This window comes from Anomaloglossus baeobatrachus, unplaced genomic scaffold (assembly GCF_048569485.1).
Source record: "Anomaloglossus baeobatrachus isolate aAnoBae1 unplaced genomic scaffold, aAnoBae1.hap1 Scaffold_130, whole genome shotgun sequence".
NCBI classification, from domain to species: Eukaryota; Metazoa; Chordata; class Amphibia; order Anura; family Aromobatidae; genus Anomaloglossus; species Anomaloglossus baeobatrachus.
In genome coordinates this window covers 290,261-314,373 of record NW_027441900.1, presented here as the reverse complement: position 1 = coordinate 314,373, position 24,113 = coordinate 290,261, and the positions used below count along the sequence as shown (strand labels likewise).

The 24,113-nt window shown below is 45.3% G+C and overlaps 1 protein-coding gene across 1 annotated transcript; it reads right to left on the bottom strand.

Annotated features, from left to right (window-relative positions):
* Positions 1–1,329: 1,329 nt before the first annotated feature.
* LOC142260556 (oocyte zinc finger protein XlCOF7.1-like) lies at positions 1,330–7,898 on the bottom strand. Its single transcript, XM_075331989.1, has 5 exons — positions 7,818–7,898; positions 7,509–7,688; positions 7,304–7,427; positions 7,107–7,220; positions 1,330–1,587 (listed from the first exon to the last, which is right to left on the bottom strand). Exons 1-5 carry the CDS (start codon positions 7,893–7,895, stop codon positions 1,379–1,381), a joined length of 705 nt encoding a protein of 234 aa, XP_075188104.1. The 5' UTR covers positions 7,896–7,898; the 3' UTR covers positions 1,330–1,378.
* Positions 7,899–24,113: the final 16,215 nt, after the last annotated feature.

Below are 24,113 nucleotides of genomic sequence, written 5' to 3'. Positions count from 1 at the left end.
TTATAAATTTATCAAGCTCCTAAAACCGTCATTAAGAGAAGAAAAAGAGAAAAAAAAAAAGGCATTAGTAAATGATAAAAGGGAAAAAGTGGTAAGCATGAAAAAGAGAGAGAGAAAAAGGGAGAGAAAGAAAAAGAGATAGAGAAGAAGAAAGGGAAAAGGAGGTAGGCGAGGCTTTAGAGAGTTAAGGCACATTTGTCACCATACGGTTCCATTCAGCAGTCCCAAATTAAATCCTCTTCTTGTCCTACTTGTTCATGAGCTGCTACCTCTTCCTCCTCTTTTCCCAGCTGAAGTCGCCATCTGTCGCTTTTCCTTCAGACTGGCTGGTCTGGATCTCGATTGACTCTACTCTGGCTTGTTTTCGGGTCTAACAGCAGATGTTATGTTTGCAGGATCTGCATGTTTCGGATCAGTGAAAGTCCCTTCTTTTCTATTCCTCTCCTGTCGCTGTGTGCTCACCTCCTGTAGTATCTCTCGCTCTGCTTCCGAAGGATCCTGAAAATTCTTTGTGACCCCATCTGCTTCTCTTACTCTTAGTATTGCTGGGTATAAAAGCTGAATTTTAATGTTTTTGTGATAGAGGGCAGTGCAGATCTGGCTAAATGCTTTTCTTTTTCGTGTGACTTCTGCCGAATAGTCGCCAAATAATAGAATCTTGTGTCATTGAATGCATAGTGCCTGTTTCCTATTAATGAAGGCCTGTAGAATTTCTTCTTTATCTTTGTATTCCAGGTATTTAATAATAACCTGTCTTGTTCTGGATATTTCACCTTGCCTGGAGGTATTATCATTGTTACTGTGACCATCTCTTTGCTCCGTTATGGGTCCCACTCTGTGCGCTCTTTCTACACGGCAGCTATGTGGTAAGCCTAAAGCCTGGGGTAATTATTTTTCACAGATTGAGTCCAAATATTTTGTTGTCACTGTCTCAGGCAGACCCACTAGCCTTAGGTTATTCCTCCTAGACCTGTTTTCAAGATCTTCTATTTTATCCTTCATAAGCTGAGCATTAGTGTCTAGCTCCTTAAATCTGCCCTCCAATCTTATCAGATTCTCTTTATCATCAGAAACTCTTTACTCTGCCTCTGTCCATCTCATATCATGGTGCTCCACGTCCTCCTGCAGCGCAGCCAAAGCCTCCTTCACTGAGGCTGCTACTGCCTCTCTGATGTCTGGTGTCAGGTGATCTGCCACTTCTTTTGCCAGCCTTTTGTAATTAATCTCATCTCTTTCCCATAAGCCCAATGTCTCTGTACCACTCTGCATACTCTGAATTCTTCTGTTATCTTGGCCTCCTGCATCGTCAAGCTGCTGCAGCTGCCTTTGTTGTTCCTCTCCCTCCTCCCCCTCCTTCTTCCTCACTGTCGGCGCCATGTTATCTGCACTCACCCCCTCCTCCCTCTGCAGTGCTCTCGGCTTGAGTGGTGTTCCTCCGCTCCTCAGGAGATAACGATCCATGCACTGACAGCTGGTGATTCAGTGCAGCCTTTATATGCTGGTCTGGGGTGCCGTTTGCTTCTGTAAGTCGCTGTATATTGCAGGGGCTGTATGGAGCTGCTCCTTCCCCCTCTTCACATCTCAGCGCTGGAACAGGAAGTCACATTTCTTTTTTTAAACCATAACATCAGAAATTAAATTAGGGAAAAAATGAATCTGTTTTACAATTTCGAGATCTAAGAGTTACATTTTTGTTAATTCAGACCTCTCATTCCTAGCACTAGTTCTCTGCAATGTGCTACAGTATATAATCTGACTGATTTTCACAATGTGACTGCAGGATAATGAGGGACAGGGGGCTCCTATACTGTCCCTCATGCTAGGAGACCCTAGGCGATCCCTAATCTCTGGATTACCCCTGAAGGTGTTGATGCCCTTATCCCGTACCTTGCTATTCTCCTGACTAGATCTAATCAGTGATCTCCCAGGGAAGGAAAGTGAAGAAGTATGATGGAAATACAGATTAAGACAGATGGGAAAACTAAAACTCAGGCACACTGCAAACTCACAGAAATAAACAGTGAGAGACTAAGGAGAAAAGCAAGAGCAGGAAGGCAGAAACAAAAGGACAACAAGGGTTAACACCACAACAGTTCACAGCAATAATGCACAACCACCACCCGTTAGTCTGTGTGACGGGGTTCTTTTCCGATATCATACAATCAACAGAGCAAGAGATGGCTGAAGATTCCAATAAACATTTATCTCAAGCAAAACAGAAGGTTCATAATATAATCCACCACACAGAGGGTAAAAATAGTCCAGTAATGGCATAAATGTCCCAGGGATGAGTCACACTCCTCCAGCAGTCCTTCTCCAGGGATATCGGGGTTTCTCACAGTTTCTCTGGGGTACTGGCCGCAGCCTCAGCTTTCCCTCAGAAGTTCAATCCTACTTCTTCTCTCTTGTAAGTCTCACCCAGAATTACTAATCCCCCAGGTAAGCAGATAATTTAGGTGGATCCCAGGCCCCGCTCTCCCAGACCTAGGGACAGGAACAACTACAGGGGGTGATTACCTACAGACAATACAATGTACACACAAGGAATACAAATAATGGACAGTGAACCGCACCTAAAATACGAACTTACACAACATGATACACAACCCCCCCCCATATTCCACCATCACAACTTCTCCCTCCTTCTTAATAAGTTAGTACGTCATGAGGTCTACACAGACCTCTGGCCACCTCACTTAAGTCCATGTTGCTCAGCTGTTGATAGTCCCTTGTATGGCAGTTGGGTTGTTAGGACAAGCTTCCCTTTGTGTCCTCTTTCACTCAAACTGTGCTTCCTGCACCCATAAATTGGCACTATAACTCCCCAATGTCATTTCCCAGGAGGATATCAGCGGGCAGTCCTCTCATAACTCCAATCCAGCATAGTTTTTCCCCATAACCATAATCCAAAAACACAGAAGCTCGCGGTATATATTTTAGAGTCCCTCCCGCCAGGACAATGGGGATTCCAGTGCCCTGGTGAATTGCCTTGGGTCGAACTACAGGAGGGTCAGCGATAGTGAGGAAGGCTCCGGTGTCTCGAAATCCTGACACTTTGTATCCATCGATTAAGACATCCTGCAAGTGGCGTTGCCATTGCCCTGGGTTGCTTCAGGACAAAGACCGAAGGCCGTACACTCCCAAAGGGGCATCTATGGTGCAGGGGTCAGTGGTAAAGATCAGAAGAGGTTGTAGTAGCTCTTCCTCAGGCAGGATAGCGTGCACAAGATGCACCGGATGATGTGGAGGTGCATGGGGCTCCCTTCAAGTCCTTGCAGGACAACTCGATTGCAGGTGTCCAGGCTACCCACACCCATAGCATCTCTTCTGCATCGTACTCCTTTCCATTTGCATCTGGAAAAGGCATTGGGAGAACCTGGGGACAAAGGCCATACACTCCAAAAGGGGCATCTATGGGGCAGGGGTCAGCGGTACACTCCAGTGGAGGTGGTTGTACCTCTTTCTCAGGCGGGATGGAGTATACAAAATGCACCAGATGAAGTGGAGGTGCATGGGGCTCCCTTTGAGTCCTTGAGGGACAACTGGATTGCAGGTGCCCAGGTTGCCCGCACCCATAACATCTCCTCTCTGTAATTCCCCCAGGGCGTGGTCGGACCTGTTGGGGCACAGGATTGTGAGCCGTGGTTGTCATAGGCCTGCAGCTGGTTAGAGGGGCAGATATAACTGGAGAGGACCAGGGCTCAGGAGCAGGCTGTGGCTTATTATCCAGAAGCCTCCTCCATTGCGGTTGGAAAGTAAGGACGTCAATCAGCCAGGACTGCAGCTCTATGCAAGGTGCACGGCGTGTGCTCCCTGACCCATTCCCGTATTTCTGAGGGACACTTGTAAAGAAATTGTTCAATAAGAAATACCTGCATAACGTCTTCCACAGTGAAGGCATTTTCCACTTCCAGCCATCTATGACATGCCTGGGACATCTTATGGGCATATATTCTAAACGATCCCCCCGTGGTGCATGGGAGGTCTCTGAACTGTGCCCTATGTGAGTCTGGGGTGATAGCATGGTATTCCAGGATAGTCCGCTTTACAATGTTATAATCCTGGTTCCGCTGAGAGTCAATGAGCCTCTGCCAGGCTTCCGTTCAGGAGTCCCACTAACAAACGCATCCAGCCAGAGTGAGGCACCTCTATCACGGCACACTGCTGCTCAAAGTCCTTGAAGAACCACTCCACATCTCCAGAAGCCTCATGAAATGCCTTGAAATCTGCCCGGGTGATCCGTACAGGCTCCCAGATCGCTGGGTTTACACTACTCCAGCAGTCCTTCTCCAGGGATATCGGAGTTTCTCACAGTCTCTCTGGGCTGCTGGCTGCAGCCTCAGCTTTTCCCTCACAGGTTCAATCTTGCTTCTTCTCTCTTCTAAGTCTCACCCAGAATCACTAATTCCCCAGGTAAGCAGAGAGTTTAGGTGGATCCCAGGCCCCCCTCCCCCTGACCTAGGGGCAGGAACACTACAGGAGGTAATTACCTACAGACAATACAATGTACACACAAGGAATACAAATAATAGACAGTGAACCGCGCCTAAAATACGAACCTACACAACATGATACACAACCCCCACATATTCCACCATCACAACCTGTATCACAACACCTTACCAGACCAGTATAGGTAAACTATAGCTGGCATTAATGGAATAGACACCGCCTTAACAGTTGAATAACCTGCAAACATCTCTGTGACATTGGTCCACAACATAGACAATTTCAAAGAGATTTTTTTTCCAAAACGAAAATAAAATATTTAAAGACAGATGCTGGAAATTTAACGGGGTTGTCCGGGACTATAACATTGATGGCCTATCCTTAAGTGGGCTTTACACTTAGCGACATCGCTAGTGATGTTGCTGGTGAAAGCACCCGCCCCCGTCGGTTGTGCGTCACGGGCAAATCGCTGCCTGTGGCGCACAACATCGCTTACACCCATCACACATACTTACCTGCCTAGCGACGTCGCTGTGGCCGGCGAACCGCCTCCTTTCTAAGGGGGCGGTTCGTTCGGCGTCACAGCGGCGTCACTAAGCGGCCGCCCAATAGAATCGGAGGGGCGGAGATGAGTGGGCTGAACATCCCGCTTACCTCCTTTCTTCCTCATTGCGGGCGGCCGCAGGTATGATGATGTTCCTAGTTCCTGCGGTGTCACAAATAGCGATGTGTTCTGCCGCAGGAACGACGAACAACCTGCGTCCTGCAACAGCAACGATATTCGGGAAAGGAACGACGTGTTAACGATCAACGATTAGGTAAGTAATTTGGATCGTTAACGGTCGTTCCTGCGTTTCACACACAACGACGTCTCTAACAAGGCCGGATATGCGTCATGAATTCCGTGACTCCCAACGACATCTCGTTAGCAATGTCGTTGCGTGGAAAGCCCGCTTTAGGCTTTGTAACCAAAACAGGTAGCAGGGTCTTGCTGTCTGCAGGTAATCATTTGGGCTCCAATTCATCAAAAGCAGCGATCTACACTGAAAAATTACATCAAGGACTGGAGTGAGATTTCTAGCATATGGAACGCCACAGATTGTTATGAATTAGAGAAGAGGTGGCATTACACCCTTGTTCTGGCCAAGCTTTGCCCATTTTGGCAAAGCTGATTAAAATTGGCGTGAACACACACACACACAGAAGCCTGTCTCCGTTCGGCTTTAGACTCCTGCAACTAAGACCTTTGGTCACATGTTGTGATGTCAAAAAGGTCCTTAAGCCCTTAAGCCAGTGTTTCTCAACTCCAGTCCTCAAGACCCAGCAACAGATCATGTTTTCAGGTTTTCCTCAAAATTAGACAGGGAATAATTCCATCACCTGTGCGACATTAAGGAAATCCTGAAAACATGATTGAGGAAAATCTGAAAACATGATCTGTTGGTGGGTCTTAAGGACTGGAGTTGAGAAACACTGCCTAAGGCTAGCGCCACACATCCGTGCTGCCGGCACGTGTTTGTCATTTTTTACACGTACCGGCGGCACGGAGACACGATCAGCAATGCTACCCTATTGTAGCAGGCACACACACGTAAAACCACACAGAACGTGTGTCCGTGTGCGTTTGTACGTGTGTGCGTTTTTCAAAGCGCTGACATGTCAGTGTTTTCTCCCGCAGCACGGGTGTCACACGGCCCGCACCCGTACCACACGGGTGTAGTGTGGATGCGGTCCCGTGTGACACGCGCCGGAGAAAACACACATGTCAGTGGAAAAAAAAACAAAACATTTACTCACCTTCTGCAGCCCTCCTGTCTCTGCCGCTGCTGCCTCTTGCTGCCGACCGCCGCTCATTATTCTCATTGAATATTCACTTCACTGCCTGGCAGCAGCAGCAGCGGGGAGACGGGAGGGCTGGAGACCGAGGATCAGCACCACGGACAGCAGCGCGGACATCAGGAAGGACCAGGTGAGTATGATAATTACCGGTTCTACGTGTGCTATCGCGGATAGCACACGTAGAACACACGTGTCACGCACGTACCAGAGACACGTACTTACCTGCACGCAACACGCAGGGAAAATACGTGTCTCTCGGCACGTGCGTGAATTTCACGTGAGTGTGGCAGAAGCCTTAAGCAGTCATTTAATTGGCATATAAACACTGGAGCAACTAGGAGAATCGAAGCCCTGTGAAATTGCCCAGCTTGCTCTAACTTTGCCCTAATGCCAGTGCTGCATGCCAGCCTGTGTCCTGTTCAGTTCTTTTAAACTTCAGCAATTAAAAGACCTTTGGTTACATCATGTCACATGACTTTAAAGTCAAAGATCCTTAAAGAATCAACCTTAGAATACAACTGATGGGGTCCCTAAGAAAGTGGGATTCCTGAGAAATTATGCAATTTAACTGCTCCCAACGCTGGCCCTGACTGTAACTAGGGCTTAGTTTTGGGGTAGGTCTTATTTACTGGGAAACAGGGTATTCATGACCCTCTGCAGATCTTTGAGTTGACTTTATAATGACAAAGAGAAGACACTAGAAACAAACAGCAGAAGAAGCAGAAGCAAAGAAAATACAGCTGAAAAAAACAGAGCAGAAAGTCTAAAAATGTAAACACAAAATTAGTGCAGAGAGTACATGAGTAGATATCTCTTACAGGATAGAACTGGAGGAGACACATCCTGAGGAACATCGGGGTCTTCTTGTTTACAGTCCTGTGGGAGAAGAGGACGGGGACATCTCTCTGGTGTTGTCCTCTTACTGGATAGAGCTGGAGGAGACACATACAGGGACTGAATTCATTCCTTACATACAGATAATTATAGGCCGTGTGTATTTAGTCCTGTCTATTACCTGGTGATGTGAGGGGCTGGGGATCCTCCATCATGACGTCCTTGTACAGATCTTTGTGTCCTTCTAAATACTCCCACTCCTCCATGGAGAAATAGACGGTGACGTCCTGACACCTTATAGGAACCTGACACATACAATGATACCGTCACCCCCGATCCCTTCATAGCGTTACTGTATAATGTCCCAGCATTCCCAGCAGTGTCACCTCTCCAGTCAGCAGCTCAATCATCTTGTAGGTGAGTTCTAGGCTCTTCTGGTCATTGATGTCCTCATGTATCGGGGGGTGAGGTGGAGGCCCCGTGATTGGGCTCAGGGGTCTTCCCCATCCCTCAGACACAGGGGCCTGACAGCGCTCACTAGAGGTCTTCTTCACTACTGTGTAATCCTGGTTATGGAGAGACACAGTAATAAATCTCACTCCAGACATTTCCAGAGTCCTCACCTCTCCACTTCTGTCCATCTGTTATTCCCATAGATAAGAATGATATAATGTGACGTCATCAGAATCTCTCACCTCTCCAGTAAGCCGGAAGAGGATCTCTAGGGTGAGGTGTAATATCCTCTCCGCCATCTTGTCCCTGTCCATATCCATCGTGAACAGGAAATTTTCTGAAACAGAAAAAAATCACTAAAAGGATCCGATATTATAAGGACCTGAATGGGAAGGAGATGAGCCGATATGTAAAATTAATGCAGATAATAATGGAGGGAAGATATCATTTGGGTAGGAAAAAAAATGTCAACATGAAATGAAGTAGCAAAATCGACCCATTAAAGTATTGCCCCTAAAATGGTAACAATGAAAAACTTAGCTCATGAAACAAAAAACAAGTCCTCACTCAACTCCGATGTCGGAAAATGGAGACACAAACCGATTTTTTAATGTTTTGTTCTTTTGTTTTTTTTTTTTACAAAAGTCTGATTTTTATTCACTACTAGAGATGAGTGAACCTGGAGTTCGGTTTTCGGTACAAACTCAGACTTCTCCAAGATAGTAAAGTTCAGTTTTGGGTTCGGGAGCTTTACGTCTGCAAACCACTCTCGTGTGATCAGATGTATTATGCACCAAAAAATAAAACTGAAAAATCCGCCCTCCCCTGTTAGTGATCTGTTTATGGCTGCATGTGGGTGGAGACCCGAACTGCCAATCAGTGATTTCAAATAAAGTCCAGGTCAAGTTCAAGTCCAGAACCGATCTTTATAAATGTTCACCGAGACCAGCAGAAGCCGAACGTCCACGGGTCCGCTCATCTCTAGTCACCACTGAGATAAGAAATGTCTGATATTGCCGTAATCACACTGACCTGGAGAATCACGCTGACCGCTCACTTTCAGCACATCGTGAATGTAGTAAAAACAATAAAAAAAAAATAATGGAATTATTTTTTTTTAGTCACCATTTTACCGCACTTGAATTTTTCCTTAATTGCCAGTACATTTTATGGTAAAATTAAAAACGGTGAGTCATTTAAAAAAAAACAAAAAAAACCAAACAAACCGATCCTTCATACGGCAATGTGGGCAGAAAAAAAAATAAAAGAGCCGCGCAGTTATACACAATCATGTAGCATCAAGAGCAGAAATCCATCCGTCTACATAAGACACAGACATTTTATTACTGCGTCTGCCTTCTCTGTCACTGTATCCACAGCTCTGCAGTGCAATGCAGCTGGAATGGGACCTGACAGTGACACAGAGCTCTGTGTGAGAGCCCATCCACCATCGTTACTTGCCCACTGTAATTTTCTTGGGGTCTGGTAAGTACAATTATTTTTTTCGGGGGGATATTTGCTTTCTTTTGAGGGTCGCCGCTTTCTTTGATAAAAGTCCTGCTGTATTCTTTCTGAATAACGAGTACAATGCAAGTCAAGGGGAAATGCGAGTCATTTCTGCTGCACTCAACAAAGAGGTCTGGGGGCCTGAGGAAAAGGATGAAATGGATGGGAAAGTGAGGAAACTGAATGGGGAGAGCCTGGAAGAGAAGCCTGCATGCATTTCTGACGCACATATGGCTTCTGGGAATTGGATGTCACAGTTTTATGCCACTTTTACAGATGCACAAGAACACCTAACCTAAATTGTACTTTACAGGCAAAAAGGTTAAGAAACAGTTTTTCCTGCATAATCACTTGTATATAAGGCTAAATAAACCGGAGGGAAAAAAAAATATCCGTTTTAGCGTTTGTTCACACGTAGTGTTTTGTTTGTTTTTTTTTACTTTTACATTTGGGAGAGTTCTGACAATATACATTTTGTAGGTCCCACTGTCATACATAATTTCTAGTTAACTATTCCCCAGCACTTTACAAGGCCAGCTAGAACATGCCCGTTGGTATGTAGATCTTTGACCTGAGGGGCCTCAAGTGGTCCTGTAACATATACATTTTGGGGGGACTGCTGTTACTTATATATTTGGGCGGTCCCTCCCTCATTGAGTCTCAGGTAGTGGAATACATATTCAATAGAAGTTTACAATGTGTCCATTGTGTACCCTCCTCCTCCTCAAATTTCCCGGTCTGGACCGTAAACTTGTGTGTAAGCCAGAAGAACGAGAGCAGATTCTGTCTTGGATGGCAGACAACAAGGCCTCTTTGCATTTTTTAACCAGCAACAAATTTTCCACAACCACACAGTCTACTGTGAATACACAGAAGGCTGGCCCATCTAATCCTCAACCTGGTTCTCTTCCTCCCTCCATCATCAGTCACAGGAGACATATGACCCCAAGCTTGGCCACTCTGAGGATCTGTTTTGGATGTATCCTTTTGTTGGCTCTGGCCTCTCACAGTGCAGCATTGAAGAGGGATGTGAGGAGGTGGCGTAAGTTGATGCGCAAGTATTTGAGGACCTACGGCCAGAAGAAAGCCAGTTTGAGGAACCTGATTTACTGTCTCCAGAGGTGGATGTTGGTGATAAGACACAGTTGCCATCAGGTCAGCCTACAATCTCAACTGGGAAGGAGGATGAGATGGAAGACGAGGTGGTCGATGAGGAGTCCACTGATCCGACCTGGACCATTGACATGCATAGCCAGCACAGCAACACAGAGGAAGCTGGATATGTAGCATCAACACAACCACCAAGGGGTAGTGGTTTGCCCAGAGTGAGAACTGGGTCAACTGTTCCGAAGAGCACCACAACTGTGGCCCACTTCAAGGCAAGGTGGTGTTCAGCTGCTGTCTGGAAGTTTTTTTTCTGAAAGTCCTTCAGAGAAAAACATTGTAATCTGTAGCATCTACCATACCAAGTTGAGCAGAGGCCCGGGCAAAGATAACCTTACCACCACCAGTATGCGGAACCACATGGCAGCCAAGCACCCCAGGAATTATTATTATTATATTTATGTCTATAGCACCAACATATTCCGCAGCGCTTTACAATTCAGAGGTTCATATACAAGCAACAGTTAGAGAAAATACACTAATTATAGTAAAAAAGATAACCCTGCTCATGAGAGCTTACATCTACAATGAGGAGGTGTTGGGGGGATGGGGGGGGGAGGACAAGGTACAGGTGCTCACTTCCAATGACAATCCAACCATCTCAAAGAAATGGGGGATAGATAAATGCTGCCTGAACCAGTCAGCCGATCTTTGAGATACTTTTGGGTGTGGTAGAGTTTGATGGAGAGTTATATTGTGAGAAGTCGTGGATGGACTATGTGAATTTAATTTGATTAAGGAGTGTGATAGGCCACCTTAAAAATATGTGTTTTTAGAGAGCATTTGAAGTAAGGTGTAGTTCATCCTGGTTTCTTGGGTCAAAGCATTCCAGAGGATTGGTGCAGCTCGGGAGAAGTCTTGGATCCGGGAGTGGGAGGTTTGGATTAGTGTGGATGTTAGTCGAAAGTCATTTGCAGAGCGTAAATAAGGGTAGGGTGGTAGACAGAGATGAGGGTGAAGAAGCTGGGGGGGGCGCACTGTGGAGAGCTTTATGGGTGAGAACATGCAATTTGAATTGTATCCTGTGATATATGGGCATCCAGTGTAATAACTGTCACACAGCAGAAGCATCCGATTAACGATTAGCCAGATAGGTGACCCTGGCTGCAGCATTAAGGATGGATTGTAGAGGAGAAAGTCTAGTTAGGAGGAGACCAATTAATAGAGAATTGCAGTAGTCAAAGCAGGAGGGGATGAGGGCCACTGTGAGGGTTTTTGTAGTTTCCATGGTAAGAAAGGGGCGGATTCTAGAAATGCTCTTGAGGTGCAAGCGACAGAAGCGGGTAAGAGATTGTATATAGGGGTGAATGACAGATCAGTGTCGAACATAACCCCCAGACAGCGAACCTGAGTTACACACAGAGACAGAGATGTCAGGTTTAGGGAGGTTAGAAGATGGAGGGAATAGAAGTAGTTCAGTTTTGGAAAGGTTAAGTTTCAAATAGAGTGCAGACATGATGTTGGAAACTGCAGACAGACCCTAGCTGAGTAGGGCTGAGCGGATCCGGACTGTAAAAGTCCTGATCCACGCGGTTTCCACAATATCTGGCTGCCGTACCTGAGCCCGGGATTCCGGGTGCACAAATCGGATTCGGCAATTAAAGTAAAAATAAACTAAAGAAGAAATAAGTGAGAGTTTCATACTTACCAAGACTTTGAGTCATTGGCGGCACACTGCTTCCGGGTCGCGCATTCACTTCCTGTACTGTGCATGCATACACACAGTGTTTTCCCCGCCCACCGGCCGTCCTCTCGTCTGTGATTGGTTGCAGGCAGACGCGCTCCCCAGCCTGTGACAGTCTCTGCTGTAGTCATCGCTTATCGCTGCTCAGTAATAGGCTACACTCAGAGCTGGCAGTGTTCTCTATGGCTGCTAGCTGTGACATGTAGTAGAGCTGGATGTGTCATTGTTGGACATTGTGTGGATTACACCAGAGCTGCAGGGTGTTAGGGGTTAATAAAGTGGTGAAGGAGGGTGCGTTTTGTACTTTATTCCAAATTTTTCTGTGTGTGTGTTTATTTACATTCGTTTACAGGTCTGTGATGCAGATATCTGATAGACGCCTGTGCCATCACAAACCTAGGGTTTAGTTACAGCTGTGCACTGCTATTAACCCATTATTACTCCGATTGGCACCGCATCAGGCCACCGGGCAGAGCCAGTATCGCACCGGGATTGTCACATCTAATAGATGCAGAAATATCGGGCAGCTGCGGGCTGACAATACCATGGCTGGGGATGAAAATTGGGGGGAACCGCACGTCTGGGTTTTTCTTTATTATTCATTTAAATAAAAAAGACACATGTGTTTTTGTTAGGCCGCAGTCACACTTGCGAGGGACTCCCGCGAGTCTGACATCGCAGCACAGCCGCGCACATTTCTAACAGGAGCGTGCATGTGTTTCTAGGTACATGCACGCTCATGTTCAGACAGCGGCAGACTGTGTCAGCTGATGTCATGTCAGACTTGTACGAGTACAGCTGTGCACTGCTATTAACCCCTTATTACCCCGATTGGCACCGCATCAGGCCACCGGGCAGAGCCAGTATCGCACCGGGATTGTCACATCTAATAGATGCAGCAATATCGGGCAGCTGCGGGCTGACAATACCGGGCGGCTGTGGGCTGAGAATACCAGCCCCCAGCCGGTGTTATCATGGCTGGGGATGAAAATTAGGGTTTTTATTTTTTTTTTTATTTATTAATTTAAATAAATTAAAAAAAAAAAGGCCAGAGTCACACTTGCGAGGGATACACTGCTTTCCCCGCCCACCGGCCGTCCTGCCGCCAGTGATTGGTTGCAGTTGTGGCGCCTGGACAAGCCAGGGGCCACAGGTAGCAACACACACACACCCCCACCCCCAGCAGTTCACAGCAGACATCCCCAGTGAAACTTGATTCCTTTCCTCGGGCTCAGACAGACACACCAGGTGGGCGGAGTCAGGAGATGGAGACACTCACCCAGGAGTTTAGCTGGCCTGAGGCAGGAAACAAGCCAAGACAAGTCTAGGAGAGGAAGAGAGAGGAGGTCTGCAGAGAGGCAGACGCAGACTGGGGCCTAGGTTGGAGCCTAGGGCCCTCGTGCAGCAGAGAGTGAGGCAGACGGTAGTGGCCGTCTGCAGGGAGCCGGGCAGACAGTTGGTGGAACCGCAGGTAGCCGGGGCTGGGCGGTGGCCCTCCGGTACTGAATCGGGGAGCCAGCTGGAAACCGGAGCGCAGGAGGAGCGTACAGAGGGTGCAAGAAAGGACTTACATTACCAACCTGGGGTCAGGGGAAAACACCGCAGCCGCCTGTGGGACCCGTCCATCCAGCCGTTTGTTTCAGCAGAGACTCTGTGTGCATCATTGGGCTGAGTGAGTACCACCGTGCCGTGCGGCACAGCGCTGCCCCTGTGACCCTGCACCTCGCCAGGCCCTGTAGCCTGCCTGCCATCCATCCCTACCCATCACCGGGCCCCGGGACAACCAACCCCCCTACCCACGGAGGGGACATAACAACTACGCTGCTCCCTGTCATCGCTCCCGGGATCCCCGTCCAGAGCAGCGGTGGTGTCACAACCTCACCACAACCGTGGGTGGCGTCACGGACAATCTCCCTTACCCAATCCCCTTTTTACTGTGGAGCCTGGGATCACAGACCGGGTCACGCCACCGTGATACCCACAGAAGTGACCCCGTGGCCCGGATCTGAGTACCCCTGATCCACGGGCGACACACAGTCAGCTAACACGCTGCTTCTCAAGGTGGGGGCGCGTCTAACTGCAACCAATTACACGCGCCGGTGGGCGGGCAAAGTAGTGAATATAGGATTGTCGGCTCCGGAAGGGAAAAGCGTGACCCGGAAGGAGTGTGCCACTGTGACACAGCCTCTGTGAGTATGCCGCGCTCGCTCCTACCGCCTATCCTCTCCACAAACGTTTTTAATCTCCGGATTCCGGTCCCCATTAACTTATATGGCCACTGGATTCCGGAGCGGATCAGACTCTTTTTAAAATCTGGCTGTGATCCGCCGGTCCCGGTTTTTGGCGGGTTCGATCAACTCTATAGCTGAGCAGAACACCAGGGTACCAAATTTTTGTCTACGTGTCAAATCACTCCCATGTCACTTGTGCTATGGCATTCACAATCTGCTGTCCTGGAATTAGGCGCTCATACATCCTGCCCACAAGCTGCGATTGAACAGACACAGCAAACATCATCCACATACACTTTCTTGTCCCAGCGAAGCGTCTAGTTTTCTGTGCCTGAGACTTTGTAAAGGAACCATAAATACCCAGCTACACACCCACAGGCACAGAATCTAAACTTGCACATTGCCAAATTACTAGCCATGGAGATGTGGCCGTTTAGGCTTGTGGGAACACAGTGTTTCCATGATCTTTTGGCTGTGGCTGCCCCATGATACAGTGTTCCCAGGTGCCACTATTTTGCCCAGTGTGCCATCCTCACGTTACACAAGCACGTGTTAAACAATCTCAACCATGCTCTGACCAATGCCGTAACCGGAAGGTCCACCTAACAGACACGTGGACAAGTTGTTCTGGACAGGGACGATACATGTCTGTCGTGGCACAATGGGTGAACCTGGTGGCGGCTGGGACAAAGTTGCAAACTGTAACATCACACATCCTACCCACGCCAAGAATAGTGGGCCCATCTTCTATTTGGGTGTCCGCCTCATCATATGCCAATTCCGGTCTCCCCTCCTCCTCCTGATCCTCTGCTGAATTACTCTCACCATAACTGCCAAGCAGGGAGCTGTGCAGCAGCGCATTGGCAAAGCGGCAACACGCTCTGCTGAAGCTGATCTGTTTAGGTCAGAAACTACACACTGCAGCAGAGTTGTGGCAAGGTATAAAAGAACAGACCAATCAGTGGCTCTCCCTGCTCCACCTCCAACCCGTTCTGGTCATCTGTGATAATGAGTGTAACCTGGTGGTAGCTTTAAAGATGGGCAAGCTGGTACATGTGCCATGCATGGCTCACGTGCTGAACCTAGTTGTTCAAATATTTCTCAAAACATACCCTGACTTGCCGCACCTACTTCAGAAGTTAAAAAAAACAAAACAGAAATAATAAAACAACAAAAAAGTGAGCCGGAGTATGAGTTGGTGTACATGCAACTACTAAACTTATTTTCACTTGAGAAGGTGCACGATATTAGCGCACATTTCCGCCATTTCTCTACCGCTTTTGTTGGTCTAACAGTGCTGCAGAAGCGCTTGAATTTGCCAAATCACCAAATCATGTGCAACCTGCCCATATGGTGGAACTCTACATATCATATGTTGGCGAGGATTATTGAGCAGCAGAGGGCAGTAGCTTAATACCAGCTTCAACATGCCTGTCAGACTGAGAGTCAGCAACCACACATAACTGTTGAGTGTGTGGATCACTGACATTTGTGAGGTTCTTGAGAACTTTGAGTACTGCACCAAGCTCGTGAGAGGTGATCAGCTAAACCATCCCGCTGCTGTGTCTGTTGAAACAATCTCAAAGAGGAAGCTTTGAGTGCCCAGCATGTGGTTATGGAGCCAGATTTCCCAATGAGTGATACTACCCAGCCCTGCCAATATTCTGAGCCAACATTGGGTGATGAGGAGGAGGATGAGGAGGGAAAGGACTTTTTTTTCTGTACTACCGAGGTGATACCCAATACTACTCAAGGAACTCTCAACCCCAGCTTCATGTCGGTCCAGCATGGATGGGCTGGAGAGGAGGAGGTGGAAGAGGTGAGTCAACGTGAGGAGAGGATGGGTATTGTTCCTCCTGGTTAGGACACAGAACCTTTGCATGTTTGCAGCTTGGCCCACATGGCACAGTTCATGTATAAGTATCTGTGGCCAGACCCACACGTGATACACATTTTATCCTGCAACCTATACTGGTTGGCCACCATTTTGGACCGAAGGTATAAGGAGCAATTTCCTTCTCTCCTTTTGGAGTCACCAAAGGGTTGCACAATTGAAACCTTCAAGAGGATCATTGTAGATCAGTTGCTGAAAACATCACTCTCAGACAACGCTGGTGGCAGAGTTACTGAGTCTTTTCAACAACAAGGATTAATAGGGAGAGACACGAGCACCAGTTCCATCAGAGGTAGGGGGATAATGTGCACAAACTGGGCCATTTTCAATAAACCAGCACATCAGTAAGGGATATCTGTGCCTGTAATAATGCCAAGAATGGAGAAGCACAACATGGTCAAGGGGTACTTAACCTCTTCACGACAAATGACGTACTGGATACGTCATAGATCGTGTGAGGTTAATACAGCCGCCTGCAGCGATCTGTGCATATACAGTCAGGGCCAGAAATATTTGGACAGTGACACAAGTTTTGTTATTTTAGCTGTTTACAAAAACATGTTCAGAAATACAATTATATATATAATATGGGCTGAAAGTGCACACTCCCAGCTGCAATATGAGAGTTTTCACATCCAAATCGGAGAAAGGGTTTAGGAATCATAGCTCTGTAATGCATAGCCTCCTCTTTTTCAAGGGACCAAAAGTAATTGAACAAGGGACTCTAAGGGCTGCAATTAACTCTGAAGGCGTCTCCCTCGTTAACCTGTAATCAATGAAGTAGTTAAAAGGTCTGGGGTTGATTACAGGTGTGTGGTTTTGCATATGGAAGCTGTTGCTGTGACCAGACAACATGCGGTCTAAGGAACTCTCAATTGAGGTGAAGCAGAACATCCTGAGGCTGAAAAAAAAGAAAAAATCCATCACAGAGAAAGCAGACATGCTTGGAGTAGCAAAATCAACAGTCGGGTACATTCTGAGAAAAAAGGAATTGACTGGTGAGCTTGGGAACTTAAAAAGGCCTGGGCGTCCACGGATGACAACAGTGGTGGATGATCGCCGCATACTTTCTTTGGTGAAGAAGAACCTGTTCACAACATCAACTGAAGTCCAGAACACTCTCAGTGAAGTAGGTGTATCTGTCTCTAAGTCAACAGTAAAGAAAAGACTCCATGAAAGTAAATACAAAGGGTTCACATCTAGATGCAACCCATTCATCAATTCCAAAAATAGACAGGCCAGAGTTAAATTTGCTGAAAAACACCTCATGAAGCCAGCTCAGTTCTGGAAAAGTATTCTATGGACAGATGAGACAAAGATCAACCTGTACCAGAATGATGGGAAGAAAAAAGTTTGGAGAAGAAAGGGAACGGCACATGATCCAAGACACACCACATCCTCTGTAAAACATGGTGGAGGCAACGTGATGGCATGGGCATGCATGGCTTTCAATGGCACTGGGTTACTTGTGTTTATTGATGACATAACAGCAGACAAGAGTAGCCGGATGAATTCTAAAGTGTACCGGGATATACTTTCAGCCCAGATTCAGCCAAATGCCGCAAAGTTGATCAGACGGCGCTTCATAGTACAGATGGACAATGACCCCAAGCATACAGCCAAAGCTACCCAGGAGTTCATGAGTGCAAAAAAGTGGAACATTCTGCAATGGCCAAGTCAATCACCAGATCTTAACCCAATTGAGCATGCATTTCACTTGCTCAAATCCAGACTTAAGACCCACAAACAAGCAAGACTTGAAGGCTGCGGCTGTAAAGGCCTGGCAAAGCATTAAGAAGGAGGAAACCCAGCGTTTGGTGATGTCCATGGGTTCCAGACTTAAACAGTGATTGCCTCCAAAGGATTCGCAACAAAATATTGAAAATAAAAATATTTTGTTTGGGTTTGGTTTATTTGTCCAATTACTTTTGACCTCCTAAAATGTGGAGTGTTTGTAAAGAAATGTGTACAATTTCTATCAGATATTTTTGTTCAAACCTTCAAATTAAACGTTACAATCTGCACTTGAATTCTGTTGTAGAGGTTTCATTTCAAATCCAATGTGGTGGCATGCAGAGCCCAACTTGCGAAAATTGTGTCACTGTCCAAATATTTCTGGACCTAACTGTATCATCTGATTTCAACAGCTGACGTGTGCCTGTCAGGCACGAGTGGAATCGCATTCCACCCACGCCTATTAACCCCTTACGTCTTGCTGTCAAATTCTGACAGCAAGATGTAACAGCGTGCCGACATAAGAATAACTTACCCAGCACCATCGGAAGTCATGTGACATGATCACATGACTACTGCTGTTAACGTCTGCCCCTTCCCATATAAAGAAGTTTCCGTCCTGCGTCAACCATGACTAATTTTTGTAAACACTATGCACATTGTGCAGTGGTGGACAAACCAGGACAGTACTCCAACTGCAGCCTAACTACTATTTGTCATTGGAAGCCCTTGTGATGGTGACTCCCTGCGTTTACCATGACTCAGATAGGGCTAATTTTTTTAAACAATGCACACTGTGCACTGGACAAACCAGGACAGTAATCCTACCAAACTAATATTTGTCATTGGAGACCCTTGTCACAGCTTGTCCCACATTGTGACTAGGATAGGAGATACATATTTGATAGCAATTTACAATTACTAGTGATGAACAACTGATGGCCCTGTGAAAACGTAAATTGAGGGCTGCAGAATAACATGGAGGAGGAGAGTAAAGCCCAACACTAGAATAAGCACATTGTAAACTGCTATGGAATATGTATTCCACTATCTGAATCTCAATGAGGGAGGGACCGGCCAAATGTATAAGTAAGATCAGCCCTTCCCAAACGTATATTATTGTACCACCTCTGGCGCAGCAGGAAACACGCTCTGACATCACACTAGCAGCTGGGCAGGCCAGCACCTCCAAGGTATATAAGCAAAAGTGCGTTTAGTGTATCAGGCAGCACAAAATGCTAGTAGTACTGCTTTGTATTTGGCAAGCCCTCTAGCAGCGTAGTAATGTGGCTGATGTGGATTGCACAAGCCAGGCTGTGACCCCCTAAATATTGTGGAAACAGGAGCGGTGCATTTAGTCTATCAGGCAACACGAATTGGTAGAGTCCTGCTATGTATTTGCAAGGGCCACTAGTCAAGGTATTAATGTGGCTGATGTGGACGGACGGCACAAGTCAGGCTGTGAACCCCTAAATATTGTGGAAACAGGAGCTGTGCATTTATTGTATCAGGCAGCACTAAGTGCTAGAGTACCACTTTGTATTTGCAAAGGCCACTAGCAATGTATAAACGTGGCTGATGTGGACGCCACAAACCAGGCTTTGAACCCCTAAATATTGTGGAAACAAGAGCTGTGTGTTTAGTGCCTCAGGCAGCACTAAATGCTAGAGTACTGCTATGTAATTGCAAAGGCCACTAGCAACGTATTAATGTGGCTGATGTGGACATCAAAAGCCAGGCTGCAAATCTCTAAATATTGTGGTAAAATGTCCTGATTCCCTACATAATCCACAATCTCTGCCTCCCTGTTGTGACCTTATTCAGTGGTTACAGCTCTTAAAAGCTATTGTATTCTGGATGGTACTATGGAGGTAGTGACACGCTCCTTTAAACTCTGTCCCTGCTCGACAATCTGTCCCTCCATACACTATACTGACTTATACACGGCAGGTAGCCCTGAATAGGGCTTTTTGTGTTATTAATAGGCTTACACTCTCCCTAGTAGCTGCTTGCTCTATCCCTATACTCATACAATGCTGGCTCTGGATGCAATGTGCACAAAATGGCGACAGAAGGGCTTTTATAGACCCTATGATGCTGCGCGGCCATCCAATCACAGTTATGCCACAACCAAGATGACTGCGGCATTACTGTGATTTGTTAAAAAGCCCAGCATTTTTAGTAACTGCAAATCAGGTGCCAAACTGGCTGGGCGGGACATCCGAATATAGCGAGGCGAATACATAAAAATGCGCATGACGACTATCCCGAATACCATACTATTCATGCGAGTAGCGAATAGTAACAATTACACTCGCACATCGCGAGAAGTAAAATGAAAAAAAAAACCTCTTAAATACTGAACTGACACCCCCCCTTTCTGATTGTGTGAAATATAGGAAAATACCACTGTCAATCCAAAACTCTGTTATTAGGTAAAAAACAGCCATATATACAAAATAACAATTGTTACAAAATAGCTAAGAAATATTTACAGGTGGCCATAAACATATACAGGTGCAGCTCAATAAATTACAATATCATCAAAAAGTTATGTTCAGTAATTCATTACAAAAAGGGAAACGCATATATTATATAGAGTCATTACACACAGAGGGATCTATTCCTATATATTATATAGAGTCATTACACACAGAGGGATCTATTCCTATATATTATATAGAGTCATTACACACAGAGGGATCTATTCCTATATATTATATAGAGTCATTACACACAGAGGGATCTATTCCTATATATTATATAGAGTCATTACACACAGAGGGATCTATTCCTATATATTATATAGAGTCATTACACACAGAGGGATCTATTCCTATATATTATATAGAGTCATTACACACAGAGGGATCTATTCCTATATATTATATAGAGTCATTACACACAGAGGGATCTATTCCTATATATTATATAGAGTCATTACACACAGAGGGATCTATTCCTGTATATTATATAGTCATTACACACAGAGGGATCTATTCCTATATATTATATAGAGTCATTACACACAGAGGGATCTATTCCTATATATTATATAGAGTCATTACACACAGAGGGATCTATTCCTATATATTATATAGAGTCATTACACACAGAGGGATCTATTCCTATATATTATATAGAGTCATTACACACAGAGGGATCTATTCCTATATATTATATAGAGTCATTACACACAGAGGGATCTATTCCTATATATTATATAGAGTCATTACACACAGAGGGATCTATTCCTGTATATTATATAGTCATTACACACAGAGGGATCTATTCCTATATATTATATAGAGTCATTACACACAGAGGGGTCTATTCCTATATATTATATAGAATCATTACACACAGAGGAATCTCTCTGACGTGTATATTTGTGTTAATATTGTTGATTATGGCTTACAGCCAATGAAAACCCAAAAGTTATCTCAGAAAATTAGAATAATTACCACAAAAAACCTACAAAGGGTTCCTAAGAATTTAAAATGGTCCCTTAGTCTGGTTCAGTAGGCTACAAAATCATGGGGAAGACTGCCGACTTGACAGATGTTCAGAAGGCAGTCATTGACATACTCCACAAGGAGGGTAAGCCACAAAAGGTCATTGCTAAAGATGTTGGCTGTTCACAGAGTGCTGTATCCAAGCATATTAACCCCTTCACGACCTTGGACGGATCTGTCCGTCCAGGATCGTGTCCCGTTAAGCCCTGCCCCCTGCCGCGGGCAGGCGGCGTGGATCGGCACACATATCAGCTGTTTTCAACAGCTGACATGTGTGCCTGCTAGCCACGGGTGGAATCGCTTCCACCCGCGGCCATTAACCCCTTAAATCTTGCTGCCAAAGTCTGGCAGCAAGATGTAAATGCGCGCGGCCATGTTTTTTACTTACCGCCGCCCCCACCGGAAGTCACGTGTGTTATCACGTGACTATCGGTGGTTGCCATCGTAGCACAGGGTCATGTGATGACGCCTGCAGCTACGAAGTTTCACTTTAGTTTTCTCTCGGCAGAGAGCAGAGGGAAAAACAAAGTGACTGAATCTGCTGTTTACAGCTGTATTGCTGTGATCAGCAGATAGATAATAGCGATCGGATTGCTGATCGCTATAGCCCCCTAGGGGGACTAGTAAAATAAAAAAAAAAAAAAGTAAAAAAAAAAAGTTTTAAAAAATAAAAAAAAAAAAAACCTAAAAGTTCAAATCACCCCCCTTTCCCCCCATTGAAAATTAAAGGGTTAAAAAATAAATAAATATACACATATTTGGTATCGCCGCGTTCAGAAATGCCCGATCTATCAAAATATAAAATCAATTAATCTGATTGGTAAACGGCGTAGTGGCAAAAAATTTCCAAACGTCAAAATTACGTTTTTTGGTCGCCGCAAGTTTTACGCAAAATGCGATAACAGGCGATCAAAACGTAGCATCTGCTCAAAAATAGTACCATTATAAACGTCAGCTCGAGACGCAAAAAATAAGCCATCACTGACCCATAGATCCAAAAAATAAGAACGCTACGTGTTTCGGAAAATGGCGCAAAACGTGCCCCACTTTTATTGGATAAACATGTGAATTTTTTTAACCCCTTAGATACATGTAAACCTATAAATGTTTGGTGTCTACAAACTCGCACCGACCTGAGGCATCACATAGATACATCAGTTTTATCATATAGTGAACATTGTGAATAAAACATCCCAAAAACTATTGTGCAATCACACTTTTTTTGCAGTTTTTCCACACTTGGATTTTTTTTGCTGTTTTCCAGTACAATATATGGTAAAACCTATGGTTTCATTTAAAAGTACAACTCGTCCCGCAAAAAACAAGCCCTCATATGGCAAGATTGACGGAATAATAAAAAAGTTACGGCTCTCGGAAGAAAAGGAGCAAAAAACAAAAACAGAAAGTGCCCGGGGGCTGAAGGGGTTAATGGAATGTTGAGTGGAAGGAAAAAGTGTGGTAGAAAAAGGTGCACAATCAACCGGGATAACCGCAGCCTTGATAGGATTGTTAAGAAAACCCCATTCAAAAATTTGGCGGAGATTCGCAAGGAGTGGACGCTGCTGGAGTCAGTGCTTCAAGACCCACCACACACAGACGTATCCAGGACATGGGCTACAAGGGTCGCATTCCTTGTGTCAGCCACTCATGACCAATAGACAATGCCACTTGTATTATAACAATGTCCAGCTTTCAGTCATAGGGGTGGCACTGATGCGGTTTTAGTCACCGCGCTCTCGGCACTGACTTCTAATGCTCAGCTGCAGTCAGTCACTGGCGGGATATATATGTGGTAAAAACAGACATTTATTTCCCTTTTCCCACCGGTATCGCTCTACATCAGCAATAACAACACGATATTGAAGTTGGATTCTTTCTTATTATTATTCTGTTTTTTTTTCTTTTACAGGTTAACAACAAAACAAAAAAAAAAATAAAAAAAATCACAATAATAAAGTACAATAGAGTGCGGAGCCCAGATGTGAATACACTTAAACGCAGCAAAAAACCCAAAAAAATAAACCAAACAATGTATAAAACAGCACAAAACGAGCATCAAAATTACATCAAAAGGCGTTTTTGAAAGGGTTAAATGACTTTGGCGACTGATCTCACACCACCATTACATAGTGATGTCTCGCATCAAACTCAGGTCACTCCAGCCGGGCCAAATGGGTTTTATAATTAGAACTGGCATCAAAGTGGGCAAATTGCCAATTCACCCAGATATGAATAAGTCACTGGTGTTCTGTAAAGTTCACTTCCGGCTGATGTAAATGGGTTTCTGGCATTAATTTGTAACCGTAAAGGGAAAGCTGCCATTGTTCTCTGATTTCAGTCTATGGGCAAATTATTATGGTTTTACCTATATAGATCAGTGGACCAAGGCCATTTAACCCTTTCCATAACGCACTTCGGTGCCACTTTGATGTCCATTTTTGTGCCAGTTTTATCATTTTAAGTGTATTCACATCCGGGCTCCGCACTATAATGTATTATATTGTGTCATTTTTTATTTTTGTAGCTAAAAAAACGTTAAAACCAAATAAAAACTGCCGAAGAAACCGACTTCCGCCATATCATAAAAGCAAAACCAATAAAGACAACGACGGTATCATGAGAATGAAGCCGAGGAAATCACGAAAAAAAAAAAGACAAATGACTTCAATATCCGAACAAGAAAAAAATAATTTCACAGACCTTTAACCTCTTTATGACAGCTTTACGGATTAAAACGGCAGCAAGAAAAAGAAAAAAATAAGTGTATAGCGTCGGAAAATCTCTGAGGTTTCAGCTGCCGGGGGTAGCCG

What these genes read in the sequence shown, in the direction of transcription:
- LOC142260556 (XM_075331989.1), bottom strand. Translation starts at nt 7,895, where the DNA reads ATGGATATGGACAGGGACAAGATGGCGGAGAGGATATTACACCTCACC. An exon ending in TCTTCCGGCTTACTGGAGAG is followed by an intron (nt 7,689 to 7,817) that starts GTGAGAGATTCT and finishes CTCCATAACCAG; the next exon opens with GATTACACAGTAGTGAAGAA. An exon ending in TTGAGCTGCTGACTGGAGAG is followed by an intron (nt 7,428 to 7,508) that starts GTGACACTGCTG and finishes TGTATGTGTCAG; the next exon opens with GTTCCTATAAGGTGTCAGGA.